Source organism: Pristis pectinata, chromosome 10 (assembly GCF_009764475.1).
Source record: "Pristis pectinata isolate sPriPec2 chromosome 10, sPriPec2.1.pri, whole genome shotgun sequence".
Classification (NCBI taxonomy): domain Eukaryota; kingdom Metazoa; phylum Chordata; class Chondrichthyes; order Rhinopristiformes; family Pristidae; genus Pristis; species Pristis pectinata.
Window position 1 is genome coordinate 75,538,979 of NC_067414.1, and position 26,268 is coordinate 75,565,246.

Here is a 26,268-nt window from a genome sequence, read left to right on the forward strand (position 1 = left end):
TTAGGAGTTGTGGGCATGCTCTGTTGGCGTCGGAAGCGTGGCGACACTTGCAGGCTGCCCCCAGAACGCTCTACACAAAAGATGCATTTTACTGTGTGTTTCAATGTACATGTGACTAATAAAGATATCTTGTGAAGAGGTTATTCTATTTGAGGCCCACTTGTACCTGGCCCACATCCAGCAACAAAAAAGAAACACATAACCTCACTATATCAAGCACAAGAGAGATGTTTCATCCCAGTAACACAATTGTCACAGAAACTCCAAAAACATTTTCTCACCCTGGTTAAAGCTACTGACTGTACCCACAGCATAGGAAAGGAGACAGTGATTGTTATTTGACATTAAGCAACAGCTAAAGGCACTGCTGTGAATCTGGAATCCCCTCTCTAAATCTCTCCTCCTTTAAGCTGTTTCTTAAAAACCACCTTTTCAGCTTCACCTAACCTTATCATTACTCATCTTCATGTCAAATTTTGTTTGGCAATGCCTTTGTGATGCACCCTGCTACCATTATCTTAAACAAGCAGTGGTTCTCTCAGGCCAACATACTCAGCATTAAGGTCCTAGTTATTCTCAGTGAGCTCCATTGGGCAGGCCACATTGATCACCTGCCTGACACCAGAATCTGAAACAGACTGTCACAGGAAGAGATGCCCAGATGGACAGAGGGAAAGATTCAAGGATGTGCTCAAAGCCTCCTTGAAGAAAGCACATCTTGACTTCTGGGAGAGAACAACATGAGTGGGGAAAGAACATACAGGGTGGATCAGAGAACCTTGAGTTCATGCATCGGGAGCACACAGAAACCCTAGGATACACCTGTCTCCCCCATCAGGCGCTTACTGCTCCATATGTGGAAGAGTCTTGGCTTCCCACATTGGTCACTTGGAAGCTACAAAGTCAGAGTGGAAGCAAGTCATCCCCAATGCTGAGGGACTGCCTAAGAAGAAGAAAAATGTTCTTGTTGTTGAGTGTGGCATTTCTTAATTTTAATAGAAATACATATTGTAGTATGCTTAACAGTAAAATTTGATTAAGGTACTTTGCAGAAGCACTGGAATGTCTATTCAAAGAACTGGGAATTATGAGGGGTCAACAAAAACTTAATCTACTTAAAGGAGGGATGCAGCTTGGAAGTTCTTGGAGCATTAGTAAAGAGATTTTTCAAACATGGAACCCTGGTAGCTGAATTAAGGGTTGAAAGAATTAAATGCATGAAAGATTGGGATGGAGTCTTATCAGGGTGGGGTGAGATGGGATGGGAAGAATAAAACAGAGGCACCAAGAAGGGGCAAAGCCATGTGCAAACAATTTTCACAGAGAAACTAAAGCAGTATTTGCAACTCCTCTTCAAATGCCATTGTCCTCTCACCAGCCAACATTGCCCTTAACCATAGTAAACAGAAGTAGCAAATGGATGCTGGAAATTTGAAATTTCTGCAGAAAGCAAAAAGTGATCTTGAAGGCAGCTTTAGCAAGTGTAGTGTATATGCATTTTATTTGATTAAGAATAATGGCAAGGGTAAGACAGCAAACAGATGAAAAATTAAGAATCATCCCATGAAAAAGTGATGACAGCTGATTGTTGAACACTGTGGAGTGTAAATGTATTACAGCTCCAAGACAATTTTACATTCTGGAAAGCATATGACAGCAATTTTTCCTATATGGTGTAAAATAAAATCATATTTCTGCAAAGTATAACAATAAAAGAAAGGACAGCTTTTATTTCCAACTTTTGAAATAAATACACATGGAAGAAAGAGTATTTTTGTTTATTACAATATTCAGTACATGTTTCTTTTGAATTTATTCAACCTTGTACATTTTATCTTATCCAACGGTGAAATGCGAGTGGACAATACAGATATAATTAGTCTTGGATATCAATTTTTGTTATTCCATACCCATTACATTGGATGATCAGCACTTGATCTATTATGAACCCACCATAGTTTGTATTACTTTTTGATTACTCTAGTTTCTTTGCTTGGATTACAGTTTACTTCTAATTATTAACATTGGCAATCAAGCTATTTCAATGTGCATTATGGTTACAAAACCACATCAACTCAATACAAATAATCTAATATAAAAATTGTTTTATCAGTGTACTAAATATTTTTAATATTGCTGGTGCAGGAGATCAGCAATGCATCAGTGGTGTTGACCAAAGTAAAGGCAAGATTACATAATGCCAGCAACAGTGGTATTTGGAAAAAATGGAGATATATCAAGCTGTCGAATCTTTTGCAGTATTGTCATTATCCACACCCACTGTCATAGCGAGTGTGTGTATGAAGGGAAGATTAATAAGAAATTTAATTTACAGTGAAATGATAAACTTACATCAAGCCCATGATTGCCACATGAATCATTCAGCTCTGAAGGTAAAACCTGATGTCACAAAAACCAGAGGGAACAGACATGAACTGAAGGATTCCCAAGAAATAAGCCTTTTGTTTCCTTTTATAAAACTAATTGCTTATCATGCATTGAGAGACTACGGAAGTTCACAGGATCACAAATCTGTTACAGCACAGAAGGCCATTCAGCCCACCAAGTCTGCACCGGCTATATATAGAATTAATCCAACTGGTCCCACTGTCCTGCCTTCTCCCAATGACCCTGCAAATTATTTCCTTTTAACTAGTTATCCAGCTCCCTTTTCAGTTGAATCTGCTTCCACGACTACCTGGCAGTGCATACCAGACCCCAGCCATTTGCTGTGTAAAACAAATTTTCTTCATGTCGTTTGTTTTTTTTCCCCCACCATCTTCATTCCATATCCCCCAGTTCTTGGACTCTCAGTTCAAGAGTCTTTCTCCATCTGCCCTGTCCATATCCTTCACAGTTTTAAACACCTCTAGCAGATCTCCACACAACCACTTCTGTTCCAAGGATAATGATTCCAGCTTCTTTAGTCTATCCACATAACTAAATCCCTTCATTCCTGGCATTATTTGCAAGAAAAATTTCAATACCAAAAGAAGTGCTATTTTGGCTTGATGCAATGCTGTGAAACAAATGATCTCATCTGCTTATATGCACCTCTCAATTTTTAGAACCCCACCTTTAGAAACCTTCGCCTTTAAATAAAGTCCAAATTATCTTCAGTCTTCTTTTCAGTAAAGATAAAGAAGAAAACTGTTCTGCTAATAGTTAATACATTTATCTTAGTTGTGCTTTATATCTAATAGTGAAAAATAAAATCTAGACTGAAACTCTGGTGGTTCTAATCATTCTCCATCGAGGTATCATAGCTTTTAAAACTAATACCAATGTATCCATTGAGGATGTGGAATAATATGCTACATCAGGAACTGACTGAATTAAGGTACATCTTTGTCAAATTCGCAGACAAAATACATTGTAATATGACAGGCAACGTCATTCCACCCCCCAGAAGATACCATTTCTGCACAATCTTCTTCATCATAGGCATTGTTTGGCTCTCCATTCCGCCACTTGTTGAAGGTCAGCAAGGGTGATCCATCTGAAAAGATGAACTGACCTTCCTCCTCCAGATCATTTATGCCAATGAATACTCTACTGAGCCCTGCTTCGCTGATATAAGATGCAATGAGGCTATTGGTTGCCTCATCTTTCGGCATTATGAGAAGTCCTCCTCGGTCACGACAATACTCATGGGCATCAGTGTACCTCTTCTCTTCCTTCACCAGTAGGTAAATCTTATTTTCTACCTCTCGTACTCCAGCAACAGCTGCAGGGGAGGGCAGTGCTGAAAAGTGAGCACTTTGATTTCTGTTATATTTAATAAGACATAAACAGTTTTACAAAGACACATATTTCCCCCATACAAATTATTATGTGACCTGATGTGGCTACTCCTAAGTTCAAATGTTTTGATACAAATGCTGCTGAAGGGGAATTATGAAAAGATTCCAGCATAGTTCTGATGTTTGTTCTTTTGCAATAAATCCAAACCTTCATATTGCATAATTGTAATTGTGAATGGATTAGGTAATGATGGTGACATCTCAGAATCACAGGAATGTACAGCATCAGAGGCAGCCATTCAGCCCATCATGACAAAGCCTACCAAAAATGGCCTAGATGATTCCCATTTCCCACCTCCCTTTCATAACCTTGTGGTTTATCACTCTTCAAGTGCTCATTCAGGTAACCTTTAAATATAAAGAAAGTTTCTGTCTCCACCACCCCTTCAGCAGTGTGTTCCAAACCCCAAGAACACTTTGGGTGAAAATAGCTTCCCTCAGTTCCCTTTGAATTTTTCCATCAGTTGCTCTCTGTCCCATGGTTATTGGCCTTTCTGCTAAAGGAAGTAGGTTTCTCCTATTCATCCTGTGTATCTCTGGCATAACCTTATAGGTTTCTATTTTTTAAAAAAAATGACACCCCACCCTAGCCATTTTTTCCTCATCATAATTCACCAGCTTTGACAACATCCTCATATATTCTCCTCTGCATCCTTTCCAGTGCTATCACATCCTGCAATGTGGTTACATAACTGTCACATATGTTGCAGTTTTAACATTATAGTACACAGTTTTAACGGGGTTGCTATTTATCATTCCATTTATAAATCAAGTTAAAAAACAAGATGCCTTTTTCCAACCACTTTGGCCATGTAATAGAATATACAGAAGGCAATATTGATTTGGACAGCTAGTCAGGCTATGCAGCAATGTCTTGTCTGATAATATATAACTTCAAGGTCCAGCCTTGTATATTTAACATGGACAAACACTGCTTACATGTGGCCACCAGAGGTCCCTGAAAATATCATGGTCCAACAGCAATGTGCCAATGTTCCAGTTACCCATCGAGTGCAAGAACCCTAGGCATGACATCGAATCCTTCAATGCACTGAAGGTTGTTGAAGAGGAATTAATTTACAAGGAGCAAGTTATCAAAAGCGAGTTGCAAATCACTTGTTAGTTTTCCATAAATGTACCAGATGCAAAGTGCCTGAGTATTTGGAGTGCTGTAACTGAAAATTCAGAATTGTTGGAATTGCACAGGTTTATGAACTTCAAGCAGTAATTAGTCCTGGATAAAGAAAGGACAGCAACTCAGGTAGTGCAGACAAGTGCAGCAATACACAATTATTTCTGGTTTGTTAAAGAGAACAAGCAACTTAAGATCACCCTGTTAATTGTTTTTCCGTACTAAGGAAAAGATTCGACCACAATCTTCCAAACTTCTTTCAATGTGGATGTTAGGCTGTATGACTGGAGGGGTGAATAGGATACAACTGTATTCTAATGGGGAGAAAGGAATCAGGCAGATCACTATACATCCTTACAGTGGATTTAGCTCTTAAGTTCCTCAATGCAGGATCAAATGAATATTCATCTGGCATATTGTAGGTTAATTGAGCCAACGTAGTCTTTTAAAAAAGGTATAATGGAAAATAGATAAAGGAAGGCTGAGTAAATTGCCTCTATAAATTTTAAAAAGCATTTGATAATATGTCTCATTGGAGGCTTGATAAAAAAATGAAGGCATGTGATGCCAAATAGAGTAGATCGAAAGATAATGAAAAGTTAATTGACTGATCTTAATGGATGTTTTTATATATGTTTCCCAAAATACCAGAATATACAATATATACACATATGCAAATTGAATTTGGCTATAGGATGTGAGATTAAGTACCAAGGATAACATGTGTGAATTCAAAAGGACATAAGCAGGTAATTAATGTGACTAATGTGATTATTTTAGGCAGAAGAAAAGATTGGTGGTGTTGTGGATATTGTAGAAGATTGCCAAAGGATACAGCAGGATATAGACCAGTTGCATATGTGGGTGAAGAAATGGCAGATGGAGTTTAATCTGGCCAAGTGAGGTGTTGCACTTTTGGAGATCAAATGTAAAGGGACAGTACACAGTTAATGGCACGACCCTTAACAATGTTGATGGACAGAGGCATTCTTGGGGTACAGTCCATAGCTCCCCGAAAGTGGCTGCACAGGTTGATAGGGTGGTAAAGGCAGCATATGGCATGATTGCCTTTATTAATCAAGGCATTGAGTTCAAGAGTACGAAGTTACATTACAGTTTTATAAAACTCTGGTAAGGCCACATCTGGAGTATTGCATTTAACTGTGATCACCCCATTATAGGGAGGATGTGGAGGCTTTGGAGAGGGTGCAGAAGCAATTTACCAGGATGTTGCCTGGATTAGAGGGCATGCGAAGGCTGAGGGAGATCTGATAGAAATTAATAAGATTATGAGTGGCATAGATAGAGGAGACAGCTGGTTTCTTTTTCTCTCCAAAGTTGAAATGTCTAATATTAGAGTGAAAGCAATTAAGGCAAGAGGTGGAAAGTTCAAAGGAGATGTGCATGTTTTTTTTAAACATACAGAGAGTGGTGGGTGCCTGGAATGCATTGCCAGGGGTGGTGGAGGCAGATACAATAGAAGCACTTAAAAGGCTCTTAGATAGGCACAAGAATTTGCAGAGAATGGATATGGATATTATGGAGGTAGAAGGGATTAGTTTAGTAAGGTGTTTAATTACTAGTTTAGTTAGTTCAGGACAATATCATGGGCCAACAGGCCTGTTCCTGCACTGTGATGTACTATTCTATGTTTAAGAAGAACCTAGACAGGAGACAAACATTTAGCACAAGGAATGGAGGAGCAGAGAGACTTGGCAATGCTTACATTACCACAGGGCCAGCACTTCAGATGCGCTTTACTGATCAAACCACTTCTGTAAATATTTTCAGTTGTGAAAGATATTATATGACTGCAAGTTGAAATACACTGTACACAAATCTTTTAAAATTGTGGAAACAAGTTGTTAAAAATATAAGATCGTCAGTCTTTTTAATTGATCCATAGAATACAAGGTAAAGAATTAATATTAAACCTATTCAAACAAATGGTTAGACCACAGTTAAGACACCTAAGTAAAAAAAAACACAAGGTAAGGCAAGTCTTCAGAAGAAATAGCCTAGAGGTCCTGAAAGATGAGAGGCGACATTGCTGTGATAAGTAGAGAAGCTGGACGTTTCTCATCAGACCAAAGTTTAAAATGGGATCTGTTTGCGACATCTTAAATGACAGAGCTTTGTTTATATAAATCAGATAAGATTGATTGCACAGCTCAGCAAGTCTCCATTGCTAAAAGGGGAGAAAATGTGAGATTGATTTTACATGTCCGTAATCAAGATATGGAATGTGTGGCTGAATACAACATCAAGGATAAAATGGCAGCTTCAGGTATGAGCGCTTCATAATGGCTTTAAATGGGAGATGGATAAATGCTTGAAACCAGTAAAAAGGCCATGGTTAATCGGAATAGCAAATATCTCTTTCGGAGTGTCACAATTGATGCATTGGGCCAAATGGGCTTTTTCTATGCTGTCATTTTTATTCTTTCAATGAGGAAAATTATTAAGATATGTCTACACTTCCTTTCAGCTTCATGGCTAGTAGTATTCAGTAGTGTCATGAAAACAGTCAAACCAATGGAAAGGATCATGGAATATATCATAGCCATATATCAAATTTTCATAACTTTTAATGCTGATTTACAAAAAATATGCTTGAAACAGGTTCTACCACAAACTAGCCAGGACCTGAGACTGAGTAATTGAGTACGTAACTGTTACAGTATATGAAGTTCTTTAGATTAATCTTTTTCATTAGAGGTCGGTCACTCAGAGGCACATTAATAGATTTTAAGTATTCATAATTATCTGATTTACAATGGAGCTAATTAGTGAACACCTATTAAACTATTAAGTGGGTCTGTATAGTTTTTTGTTAAATCATTTTCAGTGATTCAAAATCAATTACTCACAATTGGTGGAAGAGACATTCTCCATATTTTCTGTGATAAACTTTTTCAACCAGATTAATAAAAATGTACCGCTTTTAAATACATTAAGGAATATTTTAAATACAGAAGAGAAAATAATAAATAGTCTTCTATTTATAGATAATAATTATATACATAAATAGTTTCTATATGCTGCATGATCATGTTGGTTCATGGACGCTTTCACCGCTTGTGATAATGTTTAGGCAGAAACCTAAGCCATGACTTTACTATGGATTTTCAAGTCCAACTTGTTCCCTCCATCACTCCCTCATACACAGCACTCCAGATTCCAATCTGGGTGAAAAAAAATCTTAATATAAATTATCAAACTTACCATTTTTAATGAAATTGAGTTCATTGGTTAGCTTTGTCACAAGGATGTCCATTTCTCCAATTACCTTTCTTAGTTGGCCACATTCACAGGGTAAGCCTGAGGAGATTATATCAGAAAGTATTCAGGCATAGAATTAAAGCAACAGATTAACATAATGTGGGTTATACCCAAGAGAAGATTTTATGACTCTACCTGGATTGCCAGTTTCCCCTTTCAGTCCCATATCGCCAGCATCCCCTTTGCTTCCTAATAATTAAAAAAATAATGTTTTGAAGTTATCAAGTTTCTAAAACCTCTTGACAATAGGAGCACATTTTTTTCCTGAACTGTTCCTCAGCCATAACATAGCTCTTGAGGCTAATGTCCACTCTACTTAAGGTGTAATCGCAGTTTGAATTTAAATGATGATATAACTGATAAAATATCTATTTCTTAGATCTCACATCTTCATACACTTTCTGATTAAAAAGCTGCATTTCCTTTTGCCAACTTTTCTCATCATAAAAGGTTTTGTCCACATTTATGATGGAAACTTGTCTTTGATATTGGCACTGTGTGCAGCCTCTCGCCAGCAGTGATACTCTGGCGCTTTAGACTTACATTTTCTGGTTCCTCAAATAATGCATGAAAGGCACCCTATTCTCTAAGCAACTTTGCTTCTCTAGTTTCTCTTGCTTTTATTCCCTAAAAATAAATTAACATATACAATCAAAGCTTTGTATAAAACTAAGGTAAAGTTATGTACATTTAAATCAGGGACTAACTTTAATCTGTGCCTCAGTCTAACTAATTCAGGCTTTCTAACTTTGCCTCATCTGAAGATAATATTTTGTCTTCACTCAGTCACCATATGCAACACCGTAAGAGACCAGATAATACTGAAAATTATGTCACAGTGACTTTCACTTTAAGTGTCTGCAATCTTGACAAAAAGTATTCCTTCTGCAAGCACCAACTGGAAACTGTAGAACACACTGCCCAAGATGTTCTGATCAACTGGTCTGATAAGCATGAATGGTGCACGTCAGAATGATCTCTTTATACCAACCAGGCCAAAGTAGAAAGGTTCTCTGGATAACTGTCACTCATCTACACCACGTACTTAACATTCTGACATAAGATATTCCATGGTTTTCTGAAAAAAATCCATTGAAAAATCTTGAGAAACAAAACATGTTCGAAGTTATCCCATGTTGGATGAGAAGTTCCTTTACCTCAGTAAATCTGCTGAAAATATTTCTAATAGGCAAGCCTCTAAGTAGGATGGCGAGGGTGGTAAATTTATCCACGTTATTTCAATGTGGCATACAGACTAGAAGATGTGTTGTCAAAACATTGTCAATCACTCCTTTAGTGACCCGATATGGGCCACTCCACATAGATTAGGAGAGGTCGTGAACTATTCCTAGTTCATATTAAGATTAATAATCTCTAGTGGAATAATATTGGCAGCACTGTCTCAGTTTCATTTATAAAGGTGGCAAGAAATCCAGCAAGATATGCAATGCAATAATGCTTACAGGAAGAGCATTTATCTTTAAGGACGTTGGCTGAAGCAGGAATGAACTCTGATGGTACAACTGGGAGGATAGTCTCAAATATTGGAGGTTAGGCTTGTCATCAGTGGCCATTTGAATGAGGTACCAGAGAACAGCCAGCATCTTTCAAACAAAACACAAGTGGAGGAGGAGGAGGAGAAAGGGAGGGTGTAAAAACTTGTTGGCAACGTTCACCATGTAATGTCATCCTGACATAACTTGCACTATTTTGTAAAAATGAACTAAGTGGCAATTTTGTTTACTTAAAAATACTTATTACAAGAGAAATCATCCTCTATAGAATTTCAAGGTACATATTTCAGTAAATCTGCTTGTTCAGATTTCACAGCACCGGGAGGTCTTAGGTGCCTCAACAGAACAATAACTTCTTGCTTGAACTTAACAAATGTCTACAAGGAATTCCGTTATGGACCCAGCATGTCCGAATCCAACCTTCTCCTCAATGAACTTCCACGTAAAATTCATTTTTCCGAGATGCTCCACTGCACCATTTTGAAAAGTCCAGGTAATTTTTCTTCCCTTTAACCCCCTGCTCCTCCCTGAATCTTGAGATCAACTAATCCAGAGCAACCACGGGTTCATATCTGTTCGGTACATTCAAATATCTCATGATGCCTTTATTTCACTCTGAGGACAAAACTTAACAGATTCAGTCAATATGCTTTTACACCTCATTTTCTCCAAATCTAGCCAGGCTATGAGTGAGACAGAAGTTTAATAATTAGAATGGATAACAGCTGAGAGGGTGAAAATTGTCACTTTGATAGAAATAAACCAATGACTAATGTGGAAAAAAATGACTTGAAGTTACATCCAAGAAAATCACATTGGTTAGCAGAGGCAAAAATACAATCAGATGTTCAGCTAGATCTTGTGCCTGTGACCTTGACATAATAATAAAATACCTTTTAACCCAGCTGGGCCTATTTTGCCATGGCGACCCATCATGCCTTTTGAGCCTTTTTCACCTTTAGGTCCTATAAAGAAAAAGTCACATTATTCAACACAATCTTTCCAACTTCGTGGGATTAAATTTCTTCACTCTCCAAAAATTTCAGTAATGTCTAGGATTATCAAGAGCATTTTTAGTATGTGTGTTTTTTTTCCAGGGAAAATAGGCATAACTGAAAACAAGCTGTAAAAATAAATTTGGAGCATAAATCTACAAGCCTGGTCACTAACACCCCTAAAGTTTTGGTGTATGTGCACACAGGCGCGATCAGTTAGATGGATATTCTGGTCTTTGAAAATAGGGTACATCACTGAAGATGGAAGTTTCAGGAAATTGTCCACATAATATAGATTAATTTTACTAACAATAAGCAGAAGTCACTTTTTTGACAATGAATCTTGTGAAAGCTATATCCTTTAGATGATCTTAACCGACTCCAATTAAGAAAGGATACAAGAGATGCTATTAAAGCCAAACTTCTATTTCCCTTCTTTCAGTAGATGGAGATACTATCCAATGAAATTCTATAATGCATGTGCCAAAAGTGTTCACGCAATTAAAATAAGTAGAGAATTTCAGAACAATTACTTAAAAGAAACTGGAGTTGATCGTGGCCCATAGTATTTTGAAATGGATGAACACATTCACTAACAACAGTACTTTAGGGCTTTATAGAGAGCGAGTTAACGATGACTCCACTGCCAGAACCTCAACACTTATGCTGAAAAGTAGCTATAGCTGAGGTTTGAACTTTTGTTCCAAAACTTTGGAGGTCCACACAGATTTAAACAGAAATGATTCAAAAACTGACATTTGATCCATAAATACAAATACATATAAACACATAGAATAACCAGCTAGTCATTAAATTCATTCTCTGTCTATGTTAGTGGTGACCTCCTGTCCTCTATTTGAAACACAGTGCCAGACCACTTACAAGCAGTGTTCTCTAAAACAAGCCCTTGTTAGAGCTAGTGAGCTAATGACATTTGAAGATTAATTTATGATCAGATGACACGCAGTGGCGGTCAGGCTGCTTGGGAGGTACAAACAAAGAGGCACAGTTTGTGGGAAATTTTTGATTTATCTGGATTCAGAAGACACTGAAAAATAATTATTTGCTGATGAACCAGGCTGCAAGCAGATTTAAATATCCCAACTCTTACACAAGTACGTAGGATTCATATTCATTCAGTGCACATAGTCACAATAGAATTAGTGCTCTCCATTTCAATTAATTTAAATTTTCTTTAGTTACTAACAAGAAGCGTGCAATTTTCTGCTCAGGCTTTTACAGGCTCTGAAAAGTAAGGAACTGAGAAGAAGCCAATTTCCGACTCTGCTTGCTATTCAATTTGATCATGGTTGACATGTATCTCAACTCCAACCTATCTTAGATTTATGCTTCCTGATACTTGGACCTAACAAAAAAAATTGTGCGTCAGTCCTAAAAATGGGATTAATACAGAATTAGTGTAAATGAGTGATTGATGTCCTGCATAGGCTTTCTATTAAAAACTCCAATTATCCCAACATTCCAAATTCTAGAGAGGTTCCCAAGGAGATTCACAAGTATGATCCCAGGAATGAAAGGCTTAACAATATGAGGAGCGTTTGATGTCTCTAGGCACGTACTCGATGGTGTTCAGAAGGATATGGAGAGATCTCATTCAAACCTATTGGATACTGAACGGCCTGGATAGAGTGGACGTGGAGGGTGTTTTCATTAGGAGAGTCCAGGATCCAAGGACACAGCTTCAGAATAAAGGGACATCCCTTTAAAACTGAGATGAGGAGGAATTTCTTCAGCCAGCGGGTGATGAATCTGTGGAATTTGTTGCCACAGAAGGCTGTGGAGGCCAAGTTATTGGGTGTATTTAAGGCAGAGTGATAGGTTCTTGATTGGTAAGGGGTTTAAGGGTTATGGGAAGGAGGCAAGAGAATGGGGTTGGAAGAATCAGCCATGACTGAATGGTGGAGCAGACTCGATGGGCTGAATGGCCTAATTCTCTTCCTATATCTTGTGGTCTTATGGTCATTCATGGTCTTTAGGGGCCCAAAATTCCAAATTTCTACTCAACTTCATGTAAAAATTATCCCTTCCTTGTTGTTGATCTAATTCTAATTTCAAGATTATGTCCTCTCATTCTCCGTTCCCCACCAGACAAAATAATTGCTAAATATGGTTTTAGTTTTTTCCAACAGGAGGAACTCAGGTCAGGCAGCATCTATGGAGAGAAATAAACAGTCGACATTTCGGGTCGAGACCCTTCATCAGGACTGGAAAGGAAGAGGGCAGAAGCCAGAATAAGAAGGTGGGGGGAGGGGGAGGAATACATGCAGGCAGGAGATATGCGAGTCCAGGTGAGAGGAGGAAGGTCGGAGGGTGAGGGTGGGGGACGGGGAAGAAGTAAGAAGCTGAGAGGTGATAGGTAGAGGAGGCAAAGGGCTGGAGGAGGAGGAGGAATCCAGTAGGAGAGGGTGGTGGACCATGGAATAAAGGGAAGTGGGGAATAGCGAGACATGTCATGAGGGTGGGGGAAGGGGAAGGAGAAAGGGGAAGGGGGCCACAGGAATGAGGGAAGACAAAGAAAAAAAAAGGGGGGAGGAGTGAGAAGAGGCGAAGGGTTACTGGAAGTTAGAGAAATCAATGTAGAGGTCACCGGGTTGGAGACTCCCAAGGCGAAATATGACGTGTCGTTCACCTATCACCTTCCTGCATGTGCCCCTCCTCCTCCCCTGACCTTCTTATTCCACCTTCTGCCTTCTTCTTTTCCAGTCCTGATGAAGGGCCTCGACCCAAAACGTCGACTGTTTATTTCCCTCTATAGATGCTGCCTGACCCGTTGAGTTCCTCCAGCACTTTGTGTGCGTTGCTCCAGATTCCAGCAACCGCAGAATCACTTGTGCCTCTGTCTTTGTTTTTCCCCCAAGGTTGGTAAATATTAAATTAAACCTGAAGTTGACTTGTTTCTCTTCTCTGTTCGTGTTACCAGACATAATATTATTGTAGGCAAAAAATTAGGACTGTTAACTCAAAAATGTTGAGAAATGTGCAGTTGTACACTTTGGAAGCAGAAATAAGTGGGTAGATTATTATCTAGAAGGAGAGAAGATTGAAAGTACGGTAGTACAAAGGGACTTGGGGGTACTCGTACAAGACACCTTAAAAGTTAACCACCAGGTTGGATCGGTGGTTAAGAAAGCGAATGCTATGTTGGCATTCATTTCGAGAGGTATAGTGTATAAAAGTAAGGAAGTGTTGATGAGGCTCTACGGGGCACTAGTGAGGCCTCATTTGGAATACTGTGCGCAGTTTTGGGCCCCACATCTTAGGAAGGATGTGCTGACGTTGGAGAGGGTTCAGAGGAGATTTACGAGAATGATTCCGGGAATGAAAGGGCTTACGTATGAGGAGCGTTTGTCGGCTCTTGGACTGTACTCACTGGAGTACAGAAGGATGAGAGGGGACCTCGTAGCGACATTTAAAATGTTGACAGGAAAGGATAGAGTAGATGTGGCTAGGCTGTTTCCCTTGGTGGGTGAGTCCAGGACCAGAGGGCACAATCTTAGAATTAGAGGGTACAGTTTCAAGACAGATGAGGAGAAATTTCTTTACCCAGAGGGTGGTGAAATTGTGGAACTCCTTGCCACGCACAGCAGTGGAGGCCAGATCAGTGGGGGTGTTCAAGGAGGAGATAGACAGATATCTAAATAGTCAGGGTATCAAGGGATATGGGGATAAGGCTGGAAAATGGGATTAGAATAGTTTTTTTTTCCCCACCCCATTTCTTTTTCCCTTTTCCTTGGAGCAGACTCGATGGGCCAAATGGCCTGCTTCTGCTCCCTTGTCTTGTGATCTTGTGAAAATGGCACTTTTGGTAAATGACCACATTTGGAAGACAAATTGTCCCAGGCACCATTTTGATGTAGGTGTATATTTAATTAATATCTCCCTGAAATAATGCTGATTTAATGCCAGCACTATCCTCTGGAGCTCCATAAATACTCTTAACTTTGTATAGGTGGACACAGCAGTACCACCAGTGTTTAAGATACTATGTAATTGTTGGTTGAGATATTCCAGCTGTCACTACCGTGCAAGTGTTTGCTGTTTTCTGGAGATGCTTTGATTTGCAAAGTTCTGGATCTTGTGCTACAGCACCTGTTGCTGCACTTTGTGCTGACTTCAAGGCTTCTGCACAAATTAACACTCCCACTTAAGGAAACCCCATGACTGAGAGAATGGGAGAGTGGGCGGGTAGAGGATAAAGTGGCCGCTGGGAGTTTGGAGTAAGTGGAAGGGTTCTCAGCCGGAGGCCATAACCACCCAGCATGTTAACCTGAACTTCGGTGAGGAACACGCATTTGATATTTGCACTTCAATAAGGACAACCTGACTGACCTCTTCCAACAGCTGCAGTTACAAGGATCACTAGTCAGCTTTCATCTATAATATCATCTCATGGAGTCATCAAATCAGCGCAGCAACAGGCCCTGGTTTGCAGAGTCTGCACCGGCCATCATTTGCATCAATCCTACACTAATGCCATATTTTATTCTCCCCACTTTCCCGTCGACTTCCCCCAGATTCTGCCACTCACTCACACACAATTTAAAATCTACCAACCTATGTGTCTTTGGGATGTGGGAGGAAACCAAGCACCCAGGAGGAACCACCATGCAGTCACAGGAAGAATGTGCAAACTCCACGCAGACAGCACCCGAAGTCAGGGTTGAACCCAGGTCTCTGGTGCAGTGAGACAGTGGCTTTAGTTGCCAATGTGCCACCCACACTCATTTATACATTCTCACTTACAAATTTGCTTTGGAATATTTATTTTGTGTTGCCTCTTACTTCTCGTACTGTGACGAACCAGATGCTCGGATGGTCATTGACAGAGGGAGGTAGATCATGGGACTGTTAGTGGCGGAGATTGTTGTTGTTGTTCCTGGTATTACAATTATAACAGTTCTTCAAAGACGACCTAGACAAATGGAGGTTGTTGAGCTATCTTTAGTGCCTCCACTTCCATCTCCACCCCCTTGAGCCTCTTCTCCTCAGGTTATTGCTGTAAAGCTTGTGGCAATGACTGTTCTCTCATGATGGTGAGGTTATGCAACAGGCCTCCACATTCATGACACCTGCTCTGCCAAGTACTGCAAAGTTGCTCCTGAGCAGTCCAGATGGTAGTATGTGTCCTAATGGTCTGCATCACTACATTCTCTGTGGCTTCAGCTGTATGCTGGCTGTGCAGGGACAAATGAGATGCAAACCAAATTCACAGACATACCTTCAATCCTTGTCCAACAGCAACTATTTTGTTTGTTGTTGCAGGTGAAATCAGTGTTCTGCCTGAGAATAAAGACAATGCACTTTGCCTGGATATTGGAAATTGACCCACGTGACTCACTCTACCTCCATAGTCACACACCTGCTGAGTATGGCGGTAGAGGAATCCCTTTCCTTTCCAAAACTGGGCAGTGTTGACAAGCTTCCAAAGCAGCAGATTGAGCTTCCACTGTAGAGCTCAGGAACAATGGTTACTGAGACCCCACACCTGGCAATGCAACACAATTGTGCTAAGCAAATCACAACCATCACAAAACTAGTTCCCAGTGTCTCATTTCATGAAGCTCCCATCTCCATGCTATTCTCCAAACTCTGCAAATCCTTGTGCAAGGTCAATGCTGGCTTCTTCCACGTCCCCTGACATTGAACTCAGACCTTCTGGAAAGGGATTCAATGCAGCAGCACTTCACTCTGCATAGCTATCAGCCTTCTTTAGGGTGCTCCATTAAATTCCTCTGCGGCTGATCCAGAGTGTGATCTTCCCCTCCAGTCAGCTGGCATTTGCACTGTCCCTTGTCCTCCTGCCCTGACTGGAGGCCTATTGTTTCCAGTGTCTCATTTCGTGAATCTCCCATCTCTGCGCTATTGTCCAAGTTACACAGGAGCTGTTGGTGGAGTTGTTTCATTCCTTCATGGGATGTGTACGTAGGTGGCAAAGCCTGGATTTATTGCCCATTCCTGATTGTACCTGTGCCTTGGAAAGCTGTGTGCTACGGTTGCCTTGACTGAATAACTCGCATTGAGTTTAAGCTCTGAGCTGCCAATGTTGGGGATTAACCATAGTTGATAGAGTGTTGGAAGGTAACTTTGGGGTTGTGATGTACTGAGCATTGCCCGATGGTATTTGAAGATTCATTCACTGACCTTGACTTCTAATGTAAGCTCATTAACTTGAGGCACTGCTTCAAGGTGCTTAGGACTTGGTTCCTGGCACTGAATTCTGCAGTGCTTGGCCATAGCCTAAGTGTGTCTACCAAGCTTCCTAAAGGACATCATTAATTATACCAAGGCTTCCAGTGCAGCACTTGAAAACAGAGTCCACCGCCTCCTATGTAGTGTCAATGTTCCCCAAGTGAGATTCACTTCTTGCATCGTTGTCAGCATCTGCTCCAGTCGCAGTCCACCTCCTATTTAAGAGGTACAAACTACCTTTAAATTGCACTGGCTGTCTGTAACTGGAGCTAGCCATTCCCCACGTTGGCCAACTCAATAAACAAAACAGCTAATGCCAGCTGGACACTAAAACCATTGAAAAACCAGGCATCTTAAAGCTGGCTTGCTCTCTGCATTTGAATCAATGGGAGCAGATTAATTATGCATTGGCATACCCAAACATGCATTTCAGAGTCTAGCAAATGTAACTGCCATGATGTTCTACATTCTGTTCTCACTAAGTTGGCAAGAGGCAACAAAACTCTTCGTGGACAAAAATGAATGTAGCAGAGGCTGAAATGATGCAATGATTAGAACTACCTTTATGTACCAAAATGTGTGCATGCTCACCAGTCACTGAAAAATGAAAGTAGTCATACATTCTACATCATAGAATATACATTAACATTCAAAGTTAACATGTTACCTAACATTTTATATTACACAAGCAAGTTTCCTGTCAATGTAGAATTAGTAGTTGGGTATGTTATGCCAAAATGGGAGAAATGAAACTCCATATGATTTCTCATATCCACATTTAACTTTGAACAGGGAGAGGAGCCTATCATTAAGTCACAGAAATTTGAACGTGATATTTTACGTTTAGAAAATAGTGCAACCCTCCCAATGAAGTTGGCATCCACACTCAAGAATTTCATTTACAGTTACCTGAATCTTTCACTTGAACCAGTTCTGCATAGATAGGGTTATATTGTGCCTTCATAGTTGGTAAGAGCTTTATTAGAAAATAATTTCAATCATGTCCAGAGGGATTTCCAACTCAATGAGTTAACGTATCAACAAATCTAATAGCAACTCTTTTTCAACAGAGTGGGACGATTTACTCTTGGTAAGAAAGACTTTCTCATAATTATATTTAGATCTTTTTTTAAATCACCTGTCAAAAGTAAATCCTCCTGTCAACATGCAAAAAAATCAACAGTGTCTACAAAAGTCCAGACATTTATGACTCATTTACAGTGATGAATTTTTCACACTTCTCTAGTACTTAAATTAGCATTGTCAGAATGGGAATGAGCTAGGTTTAAAAAAAAATCACAAAAACATTTTGAAAATCTGCAATCTAGCTGGGTTCCATATGGAAATAGGTCTTACCCAACCCAGGTTTGGATGTCAGTGTTGACAATGATTTATGTTTAAATTTATACTGGAATAATTATTACAACTTCCTCATCTACTTCACTTGTTCATTCAATTAAACTTCCTTTGACAATCAAGTTAAACTTTTTGTTGCATTTATCATTCACTCTTAGAATAAAACACACCCAAATTTTCTTTGTTTACCCACAAGACCAGTCACCACCTCCACCCAAACCCCAGACTGGAAACATGACAAATGGGAAAACAAAATCAAGCATGAAATTACATCCATCTTCCTTTTGGTTCCTTTCTTGTTTTTATTCCATTGTAATATTTTTGCTAATTTTAGAGCAGTTTAGAAAGTTGCTGGAAACCACATGTGCTTGGTATGATTTTTGACTCCTGAAACAAAGATTTATGGTAGGGTAGTTTTGCATCAGATAGATTCTGGTAATTTTAGACTAGATATCCTATGCAATGCAGGCAACATGCTGAATGGCATGCAGAATATTTATGAATCAAATATTCAACCAACTGCAGATGAGCTGGTTTAATTACCTGGTTGTCCAACTGGGCCAACTTTTCCTATCCTTCCAGGTTCTCCTTTTTCCCCCTTTTCCCCAGGTTCACCTGCAACAGAATGCAAATAGTGATTGCACCATCCTCATTAGTAGAATAACTGCCAGGAAATAATATCCATTCATATGTAGATGGAACTACTCCAACCCCTAACCCTGATGGACTACTAAACAGTAAGTGGATGTCACTTCAAGCTGTGGAATATCCGGGGTGAAGATTGACTAAAATTTCACAATGATGCTGTCCATGTTCTGAGACTGAGATGTAGATGTACAGTGTTGGGGGAAGAGTAGAGGGGACCTTACATCTGGTGGTAAAAGATTGAGTCTGATTGTCTTCGATACTGGCACACCCTACCTAAAATGGAAAGAGTGCCATTCTCCATTGCTGGGCTATTTCACTTCCAGGCAATGAAAAGGGATAACAATGAAGACTTTGAACAGCATGGGTGTATTGTGGAGATCGTGGCTGTCACGTGACAGCAATGCCCCTATCTAGTTGGAAGACACAGCACTGTCAATCGAGACCCGGCTCCACCCCACCCATCAAGTGCACACCTGATGATTGGTCTTTTAAGCACAATTGTACCAGGCCATTGGCCCTTTTGAACTAACTGGGCTGGACCACCCCCAGCCCTCCAGCACTATAAAGAGTGCCACATGTGCTTGGTTCTCTCTTTTTTTTGTCTCCAAGGGATGCCGAGGTAAGCTGTGCACTGCTTAAATTAGTTAGGATATCCCTCTAGCAATGGAGCCATGCCTACACTGAATCAAGGGGTGGCAGGTATTGTATTGACTGTTCCTTCATCGTATGTACCCAGTTCGTTGTGTGCATGTATCTTACTCTTGTTGCGATTCCCCCATGCTTGCTATCACTGGCGCGCACGTGTGTGTGCACGTTGCCCCCATTACCTTTTCACCGCGTTTGTCTTTGTAAATAAATCATTTTAACTCCAAAGACTGTGTCCAGAGTCCTTGCCCTTCGAGACCGTTCGAACTTGTTTCACAACATGGGGTTAACTGGGAAGAGTCAATGTGTAGTTGTAAAAGGCAGTTGAATGGCATATTGCAAAAGTGCTCCAGCTCTGCCTTTGTGCCTTAGTCAGAGCCCAGCTCTCAGCACCCTGCAGAACCATTGGTTGCAGTCCGTGCTGAACACTTCCCTTCCATCTCTAATAGTTTCCACATTCCATGGAAGTGGTTCCAGCCACAGGGAAGCATCTCCAACTTTCACCTGTGTACAAACTCAGCCACATTCTCACTAAGAATCCCCATTTTCTTTAGATTAATGAGCTTTTAAAAAAAATGGTTTCTTAAATGAATCAACCACTTAATAAAACTTTCCACAACAATATTAAGACAACATGATAGCGTTTATACCTTTCGAAGTGAATTCTAAGCAAAATGATATTGTTGAAAAAACACTTCCTCAATGTTCACCTGAAAAATTAAAGTCCCTCTTCTTCCCATAAAAAGATTGCTTTAACTTTTTGTCCGAGTGTCTCTTTCCTTTCTGTCCATCCATGAATCATCTAGGGCATTTATTATATAAAGGCAAGTTGCGACTGTTACTTCACTTCTTGTTTTCCTCCACAGTGCCAATGCCTTTGCTGAGAGTCAGGATTTTAGTTTTTCATTTTCAAGGGGCTGGAATTTTGGGTTGGACTGGCCTGAAAACGCATCCTCACATCATTAGTGAATATAAATAAATAGCAGCTTTAAGCCAGTTATTTTATGTCTTTCGGCATTTAAAGAGATAATTAATGCCCTCAATCAAATTTAGCTCCATCGGTATCTTTTTATAGCTTGAATTCTCACTTTTAGAATCAGCCCTGTTGCATTTCTTTGAACTGTTCACCAAAGCATTTATATCCTTCGAAGCTAGTGGTGTCAACTTAGAGGCAGCGGTAGCATTTTTGACTCTGAGTTTAAGAGTGATGGGCTTGAACTCAAGGTTTCTGACACTTTACTGAGTCATTACAGGAGTATTAAAATTTCAGAGGTGCTATCCTTCAGATGAAACTTTGAACCATTGTCCTGTTTGCCTGTTTAACAGGACATTAAAACACCTCATTAACCTATCTGAATAAGTGCAGTAAGATTTCCCAGCATTCCCCCAACAAAGGCAGCCAAAAACCATACCAATGGATCATTCATCTCAATCAATCTTTGCAGGACCTTGCTATGCACAACTGACACTCACTTCCAAATCTACCTTCCTTTGATCAACCACAAATCTAACTGCTCTAGCATCAGTGGCCATGCCTTCAGTTACCAAAGGTCTGGAATTTTCTCCCTAATTCTTTCTACTCCATTGACTCTACCCTCCTGTAAGTGATCCTTAAAACATAACTGTTTGTCCAAGCTTTTGGTCATCTGCCCTAATTTTTCCTTGTGTTGCTCTGTGTCAAATGCTACCATGAATGACTCAATGTTTCACTGCTTTAAAGGTAAGGTAAAAATATGCATTTCTGTTGTTGCTTTTACTGATGTAAGAATTACTACACAAGTCTGAACTATTTGGAACTGAAGTGCTTTGAGATTTGCTGAGCATGTCCTACATAAGTGCAATTCCTCTGAGTGTTTTGTAAAATATTCCATGAAACAAATAGGGCGAAGACTAATTTGGATCCATAATCTATTGTGCTCAAGATACTATTATTAGTCAATTACTTATTGAGCAACTTATTAATTGGATATTTTCATTGTATGATTAATAAACATATTTCAACATTGTCAACAGATGCTGTGTGCACACTTGTGTTCCAAAGCACATTTATTCATGTTAAAATTCAAAACGCTTTCTATTGTTTAATAGCTCCAGGTAACATTATCTGGACCACAATCAATTTCCTATTTCCTTCCACCATCATATCTGATTCCACAAACCACCTGGTCTCACAGTTTGCTGTGGCCAACACATTTCATTATGTAAATGGAAAGGAATGAAAAGAAGGCAGTGCTCATAATTACCCTCAGTTACTGTTATCTGTGTAATTCTCTATGTATTAGATGAGGACAATAGCCATGCACCTTCCCCACCGTGACAAGTAGGCTGGTAGTTCGCATGGTCAGAGCTCACCCTTGAGCCAACCAAAGAACAAACCAGCACCATGGAACAATGCCCAAAAAGAGACAACAGATTCAAGAGATGGGACGGCACGGTAGCGTAGCGGTTAGCGCAACGCTATTACAGCACCAGCGATCGGAGTTTGATTCCCGTCGCTGTCTGTAAGGAGTTCGTGCGTTCTCCTGTGTCTGCGTGGGTTTCCTCTGGGTGCTCCGGTTTCCTCCCACATTCTAAAGACGTACGGGTAGGTTAATTTGGGGGTTTTAAATGGGCGGCGCGGACTCGTTGGGCCGGAAGGGCCTTGTTATCACGCTGTAAATAAAATTTTTAAAAAAAGATGTGAGAAGAGAAGACTAAGGAATAAGCATATTTGGTTTTATCTCAGTCTTAATGTTGATCTAACTACTTCATCCCTGGGACAATGAAATTTGGGGATCAATAGATTACAGTTGCTTGCACTGATTTGATGTACTCTAATCAATGCGCTAGAAATGCAGATAAGAATTAGGAAATAAATGGTTTTACACATCACATTTTTCCGTAATTACAAGACTGCAGAGAGTACTTTATCAGTTGTGTATTTACTGCCAGAGGGCTGTGTCTACCCTTTTTTTCGGTTAATAGTGTCGAGTCCTTTGTCACCTCTGCAGTGGCAGTTCCAACAGCATCAAAGTCAATATATTATGATGGTGTAACTCCTTGACTAATTAATGCAACCTTTAGATGACATGTTGAGGATTCCGACTGCGTGAGGACTAGGGGTCATAGAACATGGAACATTACAGCACAATACAGGCCCTTCGGCCCACAATGTTGTGTCGACATTTTATCCTGCTCTAATATCAATCTGTAACACTTTGCTCCCAAATGTTAACCCTTCCCTCCCATTTCTCTATCATTCATGTGGCTATCTAAGAGTCTCTTAAATGCCTCTAATGTATCTGCCCCCACAACCTATGCCAGCAGTGCATTCCACGCACCCACCACTCTGTGTAAAAAAAAAGAAAATTACCTCCAACATCCCCCTTATACCTTCCTCCAATCACCTTAAAATTACGTCCCCTTGTGTTAGCCATTTTCGCCCTGGGAAAAAGTCTCTGACTGTCCACTCGATCTATGCCTCTTATCATCTTGTACAACTCTATCAAGTCACCACTCATCCTCCTCCTCTCCAAAGAGAAAAGCCGTAACTCACTCAACCTATCCTCATAAGACATGGTCTCCAATCCAGGCAGCATCCTGGTAAATCTCCCCTGCACTGTCTCTCAAGCTTCCACATCCTTCCTATAATGAGGTGACCAGAACTGAACACAATACTCCAAGTGTGGTCTAACCAGAGTTCTATAAAGCTGCAACATTACCTCACGGCTCTTGAACTCAGTACACTGACTAATGAAGGCCAACACACCATATGCCTTCTTAACAACCCTATCGACCTGCGCTGCAACCTTCAGAGATCAATGGACGTGGACCCCAAGATCCCTTTGTTCCTCCAGGACATAGACCCCAATATCTCTGTTCCCCCAACTAAGATATCAGTTATGCCAGTAAATTAAACTTTTCACATACATCAGATCTCAGAATACTACCAGTCCCAAGTTAAGCATGTGTGCACATAGCCATAGAACACACACCATCATATGCATGAACATTGATGCAGAGTTTTGGGGTGTGAAAAAAGCACATAATCCATAGAGCGCAGTTAGCACTTGCAGAGCCGCACAAGTCATGCCAATTTATTGGAAACTTGATGATAAAATTGTGAGCTTCATGGTTCTGAATAATCTTGTATGATTTTGTATAATTTATGTTTTTCTTGTGAATGTTGTGTATCTGACACCATGTACCTGTGATGCTGCTGCAAGTAAGTTTCTCATTACACCTGTGCTTGCATGTACTCGTGCCTATGACAGTAAATTCAACTTTGACTTTGAGTGATGTGTCTTGTGGCATATAGTGGACTTTGGGACAATGTGAGAGATCTGCATAAAGATCCAAGCTAAGTAATTTAACAAGTAATCTATCAAGGGCATCTCCACAGTAAACTCGCCTTTCTCTTATTGGTATTTTAGTTTACATTTGATGTTTTGATAATGCATCATTATATGAATGTGACACCAAACATTGCAGCAGAGCACTTTTTAAACCATTTCCTCTGATTTTTTTTTACCTCAAATTGCTGACTTATGACGGTCCAACGGAATACCATTATTTTGCCCTGAAGTGAGTAGCAGCAGGCTATTCAACCTTGCGAGGCCCTTTCAGCTGAACTCATTCTAGTCTTCATCCGACATCCATCCACCCTCCAGCAAGCCTCATTAGCCAGTGAGCAGAAGTGGACTGCAGCAACTTAACTAACTCCACTATGCTGAGTCTAAGATCAAATAATTCAGCACAGATAAGGAACTGTTGTGTTTAGTTCACTAGTGGGCATTGGATTTACTAAACAAGCATTCTGATAATCTCCATCCATTTTCACTTGCTGGTCCATGGAACAATCCTGCACCATTGTTAATTAATTATTATATTTTGCACCCAATAAACTGCAAGGACAGTATCATAAGGTAATAAAAATGTGCAACATTAATAATAAGCAGTCTACAATAATGCATAAATCACAAAGATTCAAACTGAATATACCTTTTAGACCAGGGACTAGGATCTGTACTGAGCATGATTCATCTGCTATGTGTTGAGATTCTCCAGATCTGAGCAAGGACAGGAACAGCAGGCCAATTAGCAACACCAGTAAAAACAGTCCGCTGTTCATAATGTCCACAAGAAGTTCATTGACTCCTAAAGACAGAAATTCCTTTTATAAATAACTATCACAGTGCTGAGATGAAACAAAACACATTTTTAACTCCTTAAATATAAGCAATGTTTAAAACTATTCTCAAAAATACATCTCCCTGCACCCTTAATGTGTTAAAATTAAAACCAACCATTCCATCTTCTGTTTTAATACATTTTCCCTACACCACCCTTGCCACCCACAGCTATCACCCAAAGCAAACTCAAGTCTTTTTTTTATTCCTTCAGTCTTTGAGCTTTTGCTTTTCGAGGTTGAAGTTACTCAGGTCTGGGTTATGCAAGTAAATGTGGTGGGGGGGAGAATTTGAGGCTCAGTTTCATCAGGTCTTTATTGCCATTTCTTTCAATCAACATTCCAGAATAGATGGGTAGTGTTTGCTCCCTGTGCTTGGCCCCATTGGAGAAGATGTGACAGCATGAGAAAGGACTGGGGAGATGATGTCATCGACCAGAATTCCTGCCAGTCACACATTTAACCACCCCCCATCCCCCAACCCTCCCACTCAGCCTTATCCAATGCTATGTGTGTCTGCACAACATGAACAGAAGCTCCACACCACCCAAGACTGTGTCCCACAGGAGACTCTGTAAGGAATTTCCAGAGGCTAAGAACTACTCTGAATTTCCCTGACCTTAACTTATATCAACTGCCTTGCACAATGGAATTCACTCTTCATGTTGAATTTAAAAAGAAATGCATGCTCACACTGGCTGGCAAACAACATTAATAGATTAATGATAATTGCTAAATTGAAGCCACGCTTTAAACCAACCCATTACTCTACTTTTAAAATTCAATGGTTAACAATGGGGTGTAAGAAAACAAGTAGCTACTTGTGATGCAGATCAGAATAACATCTTACTGATTAGAGTTCAACAAATTCCACTAGTTTGCTAAATGATTTGTGCAGTTGTTGAAAGAATCAAGTCTGTCACCAGTCAATTCTTGGTCAGCAGCTGATACTTCAACTGATCAAAATTCCGAAGCATTTTAAGAGTTAAATGACGCCCTCTAATACAGATCCTTAGCAACTGAAGTAAATCAGTTCATTTGCTGAGTTCCTTCTCCCTGTCTTTTAACAGCTGGGAGCAAGGACTGTCATTTGGAAAGTAATATTGCAGGTTTTTTAAACTAAGAATGGAATCAAAAATCAGGCTGAAAATTCCCCTTACCTTATGATGGAACACAGAGCAGTGAGCAAGGAATCATCCTGAGCTTGTTCTCCCATCGCACAGATGAACTTTATTGCCGCTCTTGTTTACCAATGTTTGACAGTTTTTTTTTGGTTGACTGGTTGATATAGCCTGCCCAAGGAATCGGCTCAGCAAATCAAAAGAGAAAAATTGTAAGTATGACCCATAAATAACATCCTGTTTGACAAATGTCAGCTGGGGAGCTTGCAGCTGTAAAAGATAACTATGGGAAAATCCAAGACAGAATAGTGCAAAAATAAAATCTTCAATATTTGTTTAATTTTTGTTTTTTTAAGGAAAAACAAACTTTTTTTTACATGCAGTATATAAAGGTT

At 39.9% G+C, this 26,268-nt stretch overlaps 1 protein-coding gene across 2 annotated transcripts; it reads right to left on the reverse strand.

The window, feature by feature from the left end:
- Positions 1 to 1,683: 1,683 nt before the first annotated feature.
- colec11 (collectin sub-family member 11) lies at positions 1,684 to 26,054 on the reverse strand. Of its 2 annotated transcripts, none has more exons than XM_052024589.1 (7): positions 25,913 to 26,054; positions 24,566 to 24,721; positions 18,836 to 18,907; positions 10,625 to 10,696; positions 8,353 to 8,406; positions 8,161 to 8,256; positions 1,684 to 3,745 (listed from the first exon to the last, which is right to left on the reverse strand). In XM_052024589.1, the coding sequence occupies exons 2-7, from the start codon at positions 24,693 to 24,695 to the stop codon at positions 3,336 to 3,338; spliced, it is 834 nt and encodes a 277-aa protein (XP_051880549.1). In that variant the 5' UTR covers positions 24,696 to 24,721; positions 25,913 to 26,054; the 3' UTR covers positions 1,684 to 3,335. The 2 variants fall into 2 exon arrangements, with proteins under 2 accessions (XP_051880549.1, XP_051880550.1); XM_052024590.1 differs by having other exon boundaries at positions 1,685 to 3,727.
- Positions 26,055 to 26,268: the final 214 nt, after the last annotated feature.